At 27.7% G+C, this 15,959-nt stretch overlaps 1 protein-coding gene across 3 annotated transcripts in view; it reads left to right on the plus strand.

Annotated features, from left to right (window-relative positions):
• The window catches only part of LOC117168006 (serine proteinase stubble-like), a 207,070-nt gene that overhangs the window by 172,581 nt on the left and 18,530 nt on the right, over positions 1 to 15,959 (plus strand). For all 3 annotated transcript variants that reach the window (XM_033353316.1, XM_033353315.1, XM_033353317.1), the window contains exon 2: positions 8,268 to 8,351. In XM_033353316.1, coding sequence (XP_033209207.1) covers positions 8,276 to 8,351 — 76 coding nt within the window. In that variant the 5' untranslated portion in view covers positions 8,268 to 8,275. The remainder of the gene's footprint in view (positions 1 to 8,267; positions 8,352 to 15,959) is intronic.

Genomic DNA, 15,959 nt, shown 5'->3' on the forward strand with positions numbered 1-15,959 from the left:
TTCTGTGAATCTTATAATGTGAGGCACGTTTCGTTAATAGAAGGAATGACAGACTCAAAGAAACCTTCATCTGACTACTGAGGAAGAATACATTGACATAATGTATGACTGCATTAGTAGGTAATTTGTTTCTGTGAAGCCTGAGCACGTCTTAAATTGAAGAGTCGGTATCGCTGCTGGCTTAAATGGACACTCGTCTTCCATGCAAAATAATCATATACTCTTCAGTGATGTAAACACCAGTAAACATTACGTATAGAGTGAAAGATAAAATTGTTGCTGTCCAGTTACAAATTAGATGCTGAACACGTAGTTTGTTGAATTTTAATAATAAGGTGCATTTTAATTTCTTGTACACTGTTAACTTAATCATAGTGTAGACTTGTAGCTTCTGTCCAATCTAAAATTAGCCATTTATTATAATTACCTTAAATTAAATCGTAAATGAAATCTAGTAGACGGAAGGAAGCTAAGAAAACCTGAAGATTGAGAAAGACGCCTTCTTTGTAAAAGTTTAATTTACTTCTGTGAAATGTTATCACTCTTTTAGATTGTTTTCTATGTCCTTTTATAAATCTTATTTGATTTTTCTTACCATTAACTACGTTTTTATACTGTTCTATAATTTTCTATCCCGTAGTTTCATCATACATCTGTTGCGGCCTAATTTTAAGATATCTACGGTTGATTAAATTATTTTTATTCTATAAGCCTTTTAATTATAAACCACTGAAAAATGAAACATTACTATAAGGGATTGTCCATATATTACGTAAGACGTTTTTCTGTTGTTTGAATAAAGACGAAAATAATATTTTTATCAAGTTGAAAAGGACACAGCGATATAAACAAAAGAAAAATGTCTTACGTAATATATGGACGATCCCTAATTATAACTAATTAGATAAGAACATATAAAGATAAAAATTAATATAAGGGGATACGATAAGAATAGGTCAGGATAATAATGGATAGACAGATTGGTTTAGAAAAAGCTAGGATTTAAATGGATAGAAGGATATAGGTTGAGAATAGACAAGAATAACCATGGGAACAATGTGATACCTGTGGAATATACCAGAATAGAAATAATTAGAAATCGATAGAAAGAGATTTAATTGCAACCGATTAGGCCATAAAAGGATGCAATAAAATACTTTAAGAGTCAATTAGAATAGAGATGTATAGAAAGAGATATAACTGTAAAAGATAGGTATGGATACAAAGGAACATGTTTTGAATATATTAAAACAGAAATGGATACAGAAAGATTGGTTGAAAATAGATAAGAATTAATATAGATACTCGTACATTGAGATAGAAAGATACAGGTTCAGAAAATACGAGGATATAGAAATACATAGAAAGAGATATGATTGCAGCAGATTAGGATATAAATTAATTCAATGGGGTGCGTGAAGAGATAGAGATGATAGAGATCGATAGATATTGATGAAGAGAAATATGATTAAAGCAGATGAAGACAGACATGGTAAAATAGATAGAAACAGAAAGAAGGATATAGGTTTAGTATAGATAAGCATAGAAATTGATACGGTTGAATGGGCTTGAAACTAATCAGTTCTAGAATAGGTAAAAGGAAATATGGTTCAGAAAGATTAGAATATAATTTGATGCAATGTAATAAGTTAAATAGAAATGGATAGGGAGTCAGATTTTGAATAAATAAGAATAGAAACAAATGGGTATGTTTTAAATAAACTAGAATAGAAATGTATAGAAAGGAATAGGTTTAAAATATATACAAGGTTGAAAATGGAATTATAAGATAGGTTTCGAATACATAAGGATAGAAATCGATACGATCGGATAGGTTTTCAATTAATAAGATTTAAATGAAATCAAAACAGATATGATTGGTGAATAATAAGATACAAAATGGGTGCAATGGGATACTTTTGAACAGAATATGACATAAGTGGATAGAAAGAGGTGTGATCAAATAAATTTGATAGATAGATAATTAAAATAGATAAGGATAGACATGAATACAAGCGAAAATATTTTAAAGAAAATAGGATAGAAGTAGGTAGGTATAAATGTGATTGTAATAAATTAGTATAAAAATGAATTAAATTGGATAGGTTTAGAATAGATGAGGATAGAAATGGATAAAATCAGATATGAATAGAACATACTAAGATGGACTCGTATATAATCAGATTTGCATAAATTGATTAGCACAAAATGGATGTATTCTGATAGATTTAGAATAAACTAGGATAGAATTAGATAGAATTATAGTTTCGAAATAGACAAGAGTAGAAATCGATACAATGAGATGGTTTGGAGCAAATTAGTTTCGAAATCGATACAAAAAATATGACTGGAACATATTAGAATACGCATGAATGCGATAGGATACATTGACACAGATTCGGAATAAACTAGAATAGAAATTGATAGTGAAAGAGATCGGCTGAGAAAAGAGAAAGATTGCAGTAGATATAAGAAGATAGAATTAGAATAAATTAGGATATGCATGGATACAATGGAAATATTTTGAAGAAAATAGGATAAAAGTAGCTAGATTTAATGTAATTATAACAGATTAGAATATAAATTAATAAAATACGACAGGTTCAGTATAAACAAGTATAGAAATGGATAGAAAGATATGGATACGCTTATCATAGATTAGGATAGATATTATTATTCATTACTTTTTGTGCCGTCAAAACTTGAATTTTCGATTTTTTTTTAAATTCCAAAAGTTGTAATGATAATCTTGTAGAGTCTTTAAAAACTAACGATTTTCTTTAAATTACTTTTTCATATCATGTGTCATTTAGCTTGAAATTTTAATTTTTCAAATTTTGTAAGTGCGATAACTCTGCCAAATTATTTTTTAATCAAATTAAAGTTATCAGGAGAAAATGTTTGTATTTTCAGGTACTACGAATAACCGTACGCATAATTGTTTAATTACGAACAGAATTCAATACATATGCATGTATTAGGATACTCTTAGTATATGCTTAGAAGGAAAATTATATTGATATTAGTGTATGATACACTATGATAGAATAGATATAAATACAATGGGTTGTATTCCAACAGACCTAAAAATGGACAGAGAAAGATAGGTTTAGAATAGGTAATGATTGAAAACAATAAAAGAAAACATGTTTAGAATAGAGAAGAATAAAAATTTACACAATGGTATAGGTTTTGAATAAATTAAGAAAGTAATAGGAAAGAATGACATATAATTGGAACATGTATAGATACACATGGATTTAAGTGGATAGGTTTAGAATAGACTGGGATAGAACTGGATAGGCGAAAATAGGTTGCGATAGATGATAAAAAAATAATTCTATGTACTTTTGAGGATCGACGTTTAACATTGAGTAGAATAACTGCAGAACAGAAATAGAGAACAGTCCAGATCATATGATTAATAATTAACTTATCGATTGAAATAATTACATTTACAATGCACGTGGTAAATTCAGTTTAATTTAGGGAACATAAATCTTTGAATTAAAATATGCTAATGCCTGCCCAATAAATTAGGTTCATATGCATCTAAAAGAGTATATAATCAAAATATTTCAAAAATAATTGCATTTATCATGAATATGTATTCCGAGCGAATGCATCGCTTTTGTCTCGGGGCGATAAGATTTCGGACCAATGTGGTTTCGGCTGGAAATCCGGAACGGATTACAAGAAAGGAGAACAAAAACGAGATTGAGAATGATCGTGCGGTAGATCGAGCTTATGATCGCTATCTCACCAAGATCAAATTTTATTCACGACGATGTATCCACAATGCTTGTTTGTGAATAGAACACCTGCCAGAGCCTCATTTATACATTTACACAAAGCACGTTCTCACATTGCTTACACAAATAATAAGATTTTTTTGTCTTAAGAAGCGTGAAAGTTGCTTTCAAGGAAAAGTCTTCTATTTTTCTAATCTTCGGTTCGTGAATTAATTAGAAATTTTCTTTTCTGACAGTTTGAACCACGTACCCTATTCATAGATTCTATATGTTTTTACTCCCAAATCATCTTAAGTAATTTTTTTCCACGAAATGTTTTTTTTTGAAATTTATTTGGTGTTTATTCAAAAATAGCGAAAGACAATTTGGGGCGCGGAAATGGTTTAATGCAATTGTACACTTTCTTATGAATTAACAAAGTAGTTTAGCTCTTAACAAACTAGTTTAATTTCCATCTAAAAAATATTAAGTTTTTACGAATAATGTAATAGTTGATAGTTTAACCAAAAGACAATTTTTATTTTGTTTCAAAAACGGTGAAGTTAAACGAAGAAAGACGAATTTTGAACGAAACAGTTGCAGTCTTAACACAAAATATTAAATTTCTATATTAAGACATACATTTTTAAATTAGGAAGACGAAATTTAAAAAAAAAAATCAATTCTATACTAAGCAGTTACATTTTTCTACTAAAAAAGTGTCTAAACAAAATACATGAATTTTCGACAAAATAACTGAATTTTCATTAGCAAAGATTAATTTTCCATCTAAAAAGACGAATTAAAAAAAAACTAAATCAATTTTCAACAATTAAATGAATTTTAATATAAATATAAAAATTTAAGCGAAAATTTAATAGATAAATTTTTCTTCAAAAAATGTATTCTCAAGAAAAAAATTATCTACTATAAAACAGTTGAGTTTTCTACCAATTTGTTGAATTTAATGGAAAAAATATTGTGACTTCAAATAAAGGTCAGTTAAATATAACAAAGAAAAACGATGTTTGAACAAAATATTTGAATTCTTAACTAAGGTGGATTAAAGTTTAACCAAATAGTTTAATTTTTAAACAAAAATATTTATTTTCTACCAAAAGAGTATATTTTTTCAAAAATATTGCAATTTCAATTGAAAAATAATTATTGCGAATCGAAAAAATAATTTTCAACAAAGTGTTTCGACTTTAAATTAAAGAGATGAACTCTAAACAAGAAATGAAATAGTTTATATTTAAACCAAAAAGTATTCTAATTACAAATAAAACACAGTGTAGTTTACCCAGAAAAGATTATGTTTTAACAACATACTTAAATTGTTAACTAAAGTGGATTAATTTTCGACTATAGATTTGCATTCTCAAAGAAGAAAATTCATTTTCTACCTTAAAGACGAGTTTTTAACAAGAAACATTGATTTTCAAATAAGTAGTTGGAGTTTTAACCTAGAATATTAATTTTTTGACAATAAATACGATTTTTAAAGAAATTCCATGAATTTTTAACTATGTGATCAATTTTCAACCAAAAAACTAAATATTCAACTAAAATTATGAATTTTCAACTAGGATTTAAAGACACCCGCGATAGTTGGTTTCCACATAAAAACAGTACCTTTACATTATGATGAGAATATAGAAATGAATTTTACAAAACAGTTACATTTTTGACGAAATAGATGTATGTTCTAAAAAATTATACGATTTTCGATCTAAAAATATGCATATTCTACAAAAAAAATTAATTTTCGACTTAAAAATATAAATTTTTGTTAAAAAATATCAATATAAACCTGAACAAGCTAATTTTTAATTAGACAGATGTATTTTTTAACTAAAAAGGATGAAATTTAAAAACCGACGAATTTTTTAAATAAAAACTGAAAAAAGTTTTAATTCAATTGTTAAATTTTTAACACACGATTGAGAGTTTTTACCAAAGCAGGAGAATTTTTAATAAAAAGGGATAATTTAAAAAATAATTGTTGAATTTAAACAATATAGTTAAATTTTGAATCAAATACCAAAATTGAATTGTGAAGCCTGCGATTAGTAAATAGGAGTTTTCACTTTTAATAACAAACAATAATAGTTCAAACAAATGCTGAAGTGAATTTTCTGTACTTTTAAAATAATCAGTTAAAAACTGAAAATTATTGTTACAAATTAAGGTTCATTTGCCATTGCACACTTCTTGTTTTCGGACTGCAGACTTTTAATCCATGAAGAAATTATAAAATTGTACGATTTTATAACTAAATATTTATCTTATTAATATTTTATTTTTTAAAAATTTATTTCATTAAGTTTTTAAATTTGTTTAATTAAAAGAGCTTATATCTTATGTATATGTCCTTTCCCTAAGTTTATCAAGTTTTAGTAACAATTTTGGGGCTCGAGGGAAATCTCAGAGGTAGAAACTTCGAAAAGAACACCTTACATAATTTATGAATGACCCCTCATATGTTTATTCATTTATTATTATTATTTCGCGATTTGCATCCTTAAGAAATTTTGTATAAAGATTGTGATCATAGAGAAAAATTAATAAACTATGAGGATGGACGCGGTCTTACAGACCGCAACATGCTTCTGATATGTGGTTCCCTCCCTCCCTGGTATACTTTGAGACAGCCGTTTTTCGTAGCTCTAGTTTTAATTTTGCTTAAGCCGAAATAGGTGGGAAATTTGCGGTCCTGCGTATAATTAATACGTAATATTAATTGAAAGCCCTCACGCGGTCCGCAAGACCGCACGTCGACGGTAAAATTACAATTTTATATTTCTTCTTCACAGCCAGTCTTGTGGACCGCAGAGTGCTTCTTAAATTGTGCAAAAGATTGTTAAAAAGAAAAGTTTAGAAAATGTATTAAACTCCTACTTCTTCGAATCTCATTTCATATACTGGTACAAGTAAGATAATAAAAATACCTTTACTTATTTAATTAGATATAAATGTATACAGCGGTCTGTGAAACCTCTGGTTCATGGTACTGCAAAAATTAAATCGTGTCCATACTTAAAGGATAAGCTAGATAGTCTATACATAGTATATTTACTGCCCTAATCTATAATATGTATTTTTATAGATATGGATTTATAGCATGATGATTATTTTTCCATTAAAAATATTCGTAGAATTCCAGTTAAACAATTTGTATTTAATAACCTTGAACGTTAAGAGCGTGCGAGTAAATTTTCGATAAGAAATTACGCACAAAACGTAAAATATACTACACCATGATCCTAATCAACACTATCCTGCTCTGACTTACTTATAGGACATAAGTGCTGAGTCAAGTATATTCGAGGTTCGATAAGCTTAACGGGCGTATTCACCATGTAAGCTCTAATCAGCGATTTTGTATTAAATATTCAGTAACAAAATTCTAGGATAGAGTGCTTTTTGTACCTTAGGTGAGATAACTTCATCGAATGACCAGTTCTAAAAAAATTAAAATCAAACCTTATAAAGTTTAAACCTAACCTAATAGCAGTAATTAAAAATCAAATTCTTTTACACTTAGAAAAAAAGATTCTTTCTTCAACAATTTTTTTTGAACCTGAGAAAAATATGTATTGGCTCTCAGGCAAAGAAAAGTTTTTTTGATGAAAATGTTAATGGTTAAATGAGAGAACAATTGTGTTGAAAGAGCGATTTCTTTAAGGCAAAATTTTTCCATTAATTGCTTTTCTTGACGGAAAAATCTTGCTTGGTATATATTAGTCGAATTTCAAGGTTTTTGGTTAAAAAAAGAATCTTTTTGGTTGAAAATCCGCTTTTTTGTTAACGTTTTAATTTCTCATATCTTAAATCTTCAAAAATCTTCTTGTATATTCTCAAGAATCTAAGGAAAGTTATATTTATATAACATTAAGAAAAATTAAACAAATAAACTAAAAAGATGAATAATTATTTAAAGTTTTTATTTTGTATTTAAAATTATTATGATGCTGATAAATATAAAAAAATTAGTTACGACAGACTTTTCTAAAAAATGTATGGATTTTTGTACCTTTGAAGAAATTCTTTTTTAATTATCGGAGAAGTATTTCCTAATTTTTTCTTACAGGGTAAATTGTTGTTAGTAAAGTAGGTGAGGTTTTCATGGAGGTTTTTATTTTTCTTTCATCATTTTTTCAGTTTTTAAGTTTTTAGGGAAGAAGTTAACTCTTTGTTCTCATTTCCGTAATAAAATCACAACTTTCAGGACGTTAATACTCACCTAAATATTTTCTTTTTAACGTTAATAATTGTAGAAGTTAAAATTTAAAAAACTTAAAAGTTTGAGTTTTAAGCATGAAAAACCTATGAATATACATTTTTTTAATCTGACAGAAACCGATGAGCATTTCCTCACTAAAAGAATATATCTCTAATAGAATATCCCTAATGTGTTGATTTTAATATTCCTTATAAGATTTCTGCCCTTTTTTCGTTTCTTGTTTGATTTCAAACGCAAATAATAATCTACTACTTTAAATTGTAGAATAAAAAAAGTTTCTTTCTTTTTAGGGATCAGGATGCGGTGGATCGGTTACGTGGCCACAATTCTCTGGTGGTCGGGCATCGCCAGGTCCCTCAGCTCACTCAATCGAGGTCAGTCAGTAATTTCTTCTAACTTTTATTTTCTTCATCCTCATCACCAAGATTCTTTAAATGAATTCTGGAAATCTTAAGAGAACGCACTACAAAAAATTGCTGTTCAATTACATACATTTTTGGTTTCACTAAGATTGCACAATTTTAGAGATGGATTCTCTTGAAGTTTAGTTACAAATTGAATTTTTAATTATTATTATTATTAAAAAAAACTCAAAAAGCGTAATCTTGATACTGATTTGAGAAGAATCTTGAGGGGACGACTATTGATTACGAATGGATGATTAATGAACATTTGTAAGCCCCGCTCCCCCCACCCTAAATTACGAAAGAGTTGATATCTTTTTACTTAATATATTAAAAATGTATCAATTATTTTTACTGTAAACGTACTTTAAACGGATTTTTACAGATTTCAAATATTTTAAGGTATTTTAAGGTCTATAATGTACAGAAAGGAATTACAAAATTTTAATACAATTTTACGAGATTTCCAAAGCTTTTTAGGTACTTCATGAGATTTTGAGGGACCATAAACAAATTCTAGCGTATTCAAAATAATCCTAAATGTTTACAAGAGATTTCACAATTTTTAAATGATTTCAGAAGATTACAAGAATTTCAAGAAATTAACTGTAATATAAATTTAGAGAAAAGCTCAATTTTCCAAGGGATTTTACAATATTTTGGGGGTCTTCAAGAAGTTTAAACCGATTCGGAGATTTTTCGGAATTTTAAGTAATACCCAAGGATTTAAAAAAATTTTAAGAATCTTATGCGATAAGAGATTAAAAGCGATTTTGAGGGATTTACAGGAACTGGAAGAAACTTGAATGGATTTTAAATGATTTCAATATATCATTAAAAAGTTACGAGATTTTAATTCAAGAGAAACTAATGTATTTTCATAAATTTTAGAGGGCGATAGAAAATTTTAATGGCGATCCGTAAAATTTGAAGGGATATGAAGGAATTTTATGAGATTTTTGAAGATTTCATGCGATTTCAAAATATTTGCAAAGGTTTCAAAGGATCTTAGGTAATTTTAACGAATTTTATGATATTTAAATAAGTTTCGATGATTTCATAGGATTTCGAAAGATTTTAATAGATTTCACAATATTCCACATTATTTTCACGGATTTTAGAGGATTTTAGAATATATCGAAATATTTAATTGAATTTCAAGGCTTTAACGGATCTTCATAGATTTTAAAGGAACGATTTTAAGTGACCTCGTAATATGTCAAGCTATTTTACAGAATTTTCAGGATTTTACTAGTTGTGAAATACTTCATGCGATTTTCAGAATATTTACAATTTTTAAAGGCTTCTTAAGAGTGGTAAAGAGATTTTAAAATAAGTCGCGAGATTTGTAAGGTTTTTATAATGATATTTCGAAGATTTGAAGGGATTTGAAGACATTTAAAAATATTTTAGACGATTTCAAAGGATTCTGAAGAATTGTGAGAGATTTTGCTGTTTTTAAATTATTGAAAAAACTCTAAGAGATTCTAAAAATTATCTAGTACAATGTCAGAAGGAATCTTAATTTTTCTTAGAGATTTTACACATATTCAAGGGACTTCAAGAACTTTAATCAGAATTCAAGGGATCTTATACGGCAATAAAAGAGATACCGAAGTATTTTTGCATTAAAAATATTTTAATGGGTTTCAAAATATTTTAAATTATATCCCCAAATTTTGAAAGATTTCGTAAAATTTTGAAAGATTGAACGGAATTTCAACAATTTTCTGAAAAATACAATGGATTTTCAGTCATTTTAAATTACTTTTAAAGGATTTTGCTAGACTTGAAAATATTTTACGGTGTTTTCATAATATTGAAGAGAATCAGAAAGATTCCCACGAATTTAGAGGATTTCAAAAAACTTTAAAAGGATTTAAAACATTTCAAGGCAGCTTATAATATTTTGAAATATTTCACGGAATTTCCAGAATATAATATAATATAAAGGATTTTAAAGAATTTAGAGGAATATTAAATTGCTTCGAAAAGATTTTAATATCTTTTAAAATAGTGCAGAAAATATTTTACCGAATTTCGCGGATTGCAAAGGGTTTCAGGGAATTTTAATGCATTTTAAAAAATTTGAAGGGATCTAAAAAATTCTACCGATTTAAAAATATTTTTAATTTTTACAGTGGACTTTAGGCGATTTAATGAATTTCGAGAGATTTATAGGGGTTTCGATTATTTTACGGGATTTCAAAATATTTAAAAGTATATCTACAGATTATAGAAGATATTTTCAGATTTCACAAGATTCAAGGAAATTTCGATTTCTTTTTTCATAATCTAAAGTTGTTCCAGTATTTTTTAAATATTTCCAAAATATTTTACTTGATCTGAAAATATTTTGCAGTATTTTAAGAGATTCGGAAGGATTCCCATGGATTTCAACGATGAAAACGAACTTTAAAGGGGTTTAAAAGATTTTAAGGGATCTTGTAATATTTCGAAGTATTTCACAAAATCTCCAATATTCTTCCGATTTTTAAAGATTTTAAGGGATGTTCATAGAGTTTTAAGGATGTTAAGGAACTTTGACCGGATTTTAAAGATTCCATGTAATTTTTAGAATTGTAAGATATTTAAAAACAATTATGCTCTTTAGACTACGTTAAAAAAATACATCTATGCGAAAATTTTTTTCTTAAAAATTTACAAAATGGCAACAAACTCTTATAAGAGCGTGATTTTTTATTATAAAGCATGCGATGACAGTTAAAACTTAAAATTAAAAAAATCAAGATGAAAATCCTTTCCAAAAATGTATTTCATATTTTTTTTTTGTAAATATTATGTAACATTCTGAAAATTGTAATGAGTCGGCATTTTTATTTCAGTAAAAATTTCTATATCTGCTTCCATTTATACACTTTCTAACAATACAATTAATTTTTCTTTTAAATTTGCAAATGTTTGGACGAACAGCATAGAAAATACGAGTGTTTGAGCATTTCATAAGGCGCCATTTTTAATCTTTCAAAATGTTGACTTTCTTATATTGCGATATATTTTTCTTTGAAATAAGGTAGCCTTTTAGTTAACACCTGAAAAGTTGACATTGACAAAAGAAGAAATAATGAGATTAAAACAAATTTATGCGGCTCTCTTGGATTTTTTCAAAATTTGGAGTTTTAATTGTAATAACGTGCTTTCTCATGAATAAAGCTGCCTCTGGTAAGAGTTTGAGGATATTTTCTTAATAATTATAGAAATTGTAACTTTTTTTTACATCCGGGTGTCCGCCATTTTATAAATAAAAAAAATTCGTTTACATATTTTTTCAACGTAGTCTAAAGATCATTATTTGACAAAGCTAAATATGTTACTATTAACCGGTTTTGCTCAAGTTTGGTGCAGATATTTTTTTTGGTCATTCTAACAATATATGGGGCTGAGACCAAGACAAATCCAAAAATAAGGACTATCCTATTGGGTGTCATTAATGTAGTCAATATTTAAACGAAAAAAATTTAAAAGGAAAAGGGTCTTAAAAACCGAAAAAAAAGAATTCTTAAAAAAAGCGGGAAAATGGATCATTACATTGTTTTTTCACCTCTCTACCCCTACGTCACAAATCCCCAAAAAGCCTGGTACCCCTACCCCCTGGCAGTGTGACGTAATTTTTGAACAAACCCTGATACAAGTTTCTAACCATTCAAAACCCGTTATTTGAATATTAAAATTCTTTTATTTGTTCGTTACAGAGTTCGTTTTTCCATAACTGATTGCACAAGTTGATTCACTTCTTTATTTTATAATTGAAACCGATCAACATTCTAGATCGTGCAATTACACATGTTCCGCGTTTCCCCTCTGTCATTAACTCCCGTCTGAAAATTCAGTTGTCGGAGAAGTTAGACATGGTTATTTCGTTCCCATTGTTTCTATTCTCTGGGAGTTTTAATTAACCCATATTATGCTGTTAATGACCGGATCGCCGACGCGTCTACCTGACCGGTAATTAGGATTTCTTTTTTCTGCTCAACGAAGGTATGCTGCACGATAAGTGGTACACTTTCACCAAACCTCAGGGGGATTTTCTTACTGCATCGCACAGTCTACAAGATTCCAAATTCCTCGCAACGCCTTTTCAGATCTTAAAAGAATTCCGCACTGCAATTATCCTGATATCAAATCTTGACTGATTTCACAATAATTAGAAAACACTCTAAATCACTTTGAAGTATCAGGATGCGTAGCGAAGTGGCATTTGATCTCCTTCTGTGAGAACATTAAAACTTGAGTTTAATTTCAAATTTTCTAGTCATTATACAAGTAAGTGCTTGTGTTTTTATCATCTTTTCTTGTCTTGTGTTTCCAGAACAATTGATGATAAGTGCTCTGAGAGTAAACGCAGTTCCGTCGACATAAATAGTTTTAACATTTAAATTAGGAAACGCTATATCCTTTCCGTTTTATGAACAACTAAAAATGGCTTTAGGGCTGTGAAACACAAACAATGATTCTGTGAAGTGTTCAATATTCATGGCACAAATCCATAAGTTTGATCGTGACACCTATATACGTTACGTTAACGAGAAAGTGATAAAGATAGTTTAAGAATTATTAGAAGCAGCGTAAATTTCTGTCAATCGAAACATTTTCTTCTCAGGCTGATTGAAAATAATGGAAAATATTTTTCCTCTGTTTTAGAATTAACTTACAGCAGGAATAAATAATATTCAATCAATCAATAATAATATAATCAACAAGTTAGAAAAAAATTAAAATTTAAGAAATTTAATTCGGAATAAAATCAAATTTAAAATCCTATTAAACGTCCAATAATCAAGATAATTAGCATAATTCCTGAAAATAAAAAAAAGAATCTAACAAACAAATTTGCGCAAACGCCATAAAATGCTCCTATAGCAATTTGAAAAAAGCTAAAAAAATTCTTTTTATTTTGACAAAAATAAAATAGAGGAAAGAAAAATGATGAGGCAACTAACCAAATCCTCTACCTTATATTTTCATTGTTTTTGTCTTCTTTATTTTATTATTAAATTTCAATATAAAACATTTGTAAAAATAAATACAAACGTTTCGACTCTTATACAACAACCTTATCACGGCTAACGAAATTTGAGCAGGCTTGACTTGATTTTCGCGTCTCAGGATCAGAGCATCGTGGTTTCGCTGCTGTCCCTGCCTGCTCGAATTTGTTTTCCTTGGTACAGAGTATGAGTACCTTGGCATGAGTACCGAAAGGTTCATAATTTTTTTCTACAACTTTTTTCTATTATGATTTATTAATAATAAAAATAACAAAGACGAAAGAAATGAAAAGAGGAGGAAGAGAATTTGGCATTATTTTCAGAAATTCTGCATATCGACAAGTTATTGTTCGCATCATGAAGTCCGTTCGCAGAGATCTTTCATTTTTTCATTAGTGTCTGTTTTTTAAATTCGTTTAATCTATTATTAGAGGGATAAGAGGTTTGGAATACATAAGTGTAAAAAAAAATCTGTTTGGTTGACCACGAGTCGAACTTTCGAGAACGGAAAAAAACTGAAGGTTTAAAGAACATAATTTTTTTCAGGCCTTTTGAGTAAGTTTGTTGCACAATTGGTTTACTTAAAGCTTATGTTGGTTTCGAAAATGTACTTTCAAACAGGAAATAATATTTTCTTATATAATAATATACCTGGAGTGAAGAAGAAGCCTTTAACCTTTATAACTTCTAATGTTAATTTCAGTTAAAATTATTACATTTATTAAATTTATTATAATAAAAAATTTCCAATTTAAAGTATAAGTTTCAGCTCCAAAATTTTAACATTATAAAGGGTGATTTTTATTAACTTGAAACTTTTGATTCATAGCATTTTTTCATAGATTGCCTATTTTTCGAGATATTTGAAAGTTTCAGGTTTAAAAAAATCACACTGTATAGCTTAAAACTCGAATCGTTTAAAATTAAACAATATTAAATTTAGAGAATATATCGAAACCTTAAAATGTTTTGGTTTTAGATTTAAATCTTTCAAAACTGAATTTATTATCAATAATTATATTTTATAGTTGAAAAAACTTGAATAAACCTTTAGAAATCAAATAATTTTATATTAGAAATGTTAAATGCTTGAATCAATCCGAATTGAAAGCATTTGAAATTAAATAACATATTAATATAAAATACTCATTATTCTACAGAATAAAAGTCTCGTATTTTATAATAATGGATAATATGTCATTATTAGACTAAATAATTTCAGTAATTTTACTATTGAGCATTTTTACAACGTAAAAATGGAATATTTTCAAATATAGAACGCATTCAATTGAATAATTTTGAATTCCTTAAAAAATGATCCAATATCAAATTTAAAGCCTTTCACGCTCAAAATTCACAGCTTTCATATCTTATGATAAGATGTTGTTATGTCTCATTTTTAATTAAGAGTTTTATATTTGAAGTAACGAAAATTCGCCAGAGTCCCTAATTTAAGGAAAATCTCTAAGTTCCTTGAGTTTTCTTTGAAGTTCCTGCAGTTCCTTGAACTCGCTAAACACTCTTAAATCACTCAATTTGTCTAAATTAAATGAAATACTAAAATTTTCTCAATTTATAAAAACCACTAAATTCCTTCTGAATTCCCTTCGGAATTTCTGCAATTCGGAATTTTCTAAATTCTCGGAATTCCTATAATTCCTTAAATTCTCAGAACTCCACTCTAAAATTTATATAATTTTATATAAATTTCTTTTAACATACTTAACTAATGCATTTTTCCGAAAAAAAATTAATAAACAGATTAAATAAAAAACTAGTGCTTGAATTATATTATATGAATTGTTTACATAAATTTATAAAAGCAGGTAAAATACATCTTTTGCACTTTAAGAAGTTAAATTTTATATTTGTCTTCATCGAAACTTTTTACCCTCAAATGTAACCCTCAAAATTTCATTTTTTTTTTTTTTTTTTTTGATTGAAGAAAATTAAAAAAAAATTCTTCTCATAAGCAGGTAAAATGATTTAAATGAAAAATCATACTTTACGAAAACCAATGAGACAATTTTTGGGAAAATTTGAAAAAGATCTAACGAAAGAAATTGATAAAAACCTTTTCCTTTTAGATTTTTGAACAAAGATTTTAACGATGGCAGCACTTTTAATACTACTCTAAATCATAACCTTGAATCAATTATTGGAAAAAATAGCATTCTTATTTGTAGCAAGAATTTTTTAAAAGCTTTTTTTTATTTTTACCACTGACTTTTATACCATATATTTGTCATCAACATCAGTTCTTGTGTCTGGGACAAGTTCCTTTTTTCAATATTGTTTCCCCTATGAACTGACAAAAAATAACATTTTTAGGCTGACCATTTTATGACTTTTTCTTTACTCAGATGTCAATGTTTGCTGCTGACATGCCTACCTTTTTTGGTCCGAAGAGACATTTTTATTCATTAGGAAATTGAGCCATATTTTATTTTATATTTTGTGTTATGCATAATTAGTTAATAATGTATGTTCCAAAACTGAAATTTCCAAATTTTAAGACAATAAAATTTTGTCTATTTTGGTCTTAATTAAAAACAAAAATTGAATTATGTTG

This window comes from Belonocnema kinseyi, chromosome 2 (genome assembly GCF_010883055.1).
Source record: "Belonocnema kinseyi isolate 2016_QV_RU_SX_M_011 chromosome 2, B_treatae_v1, whole genome shotgun sequence".
Taxonomy (NCBI): Eukaryota; Metazoa; Arthropoda; class Insecta; order Hymenoptera; family Cynipidae; genus Belonocnema; species Belonocnema kinseyi.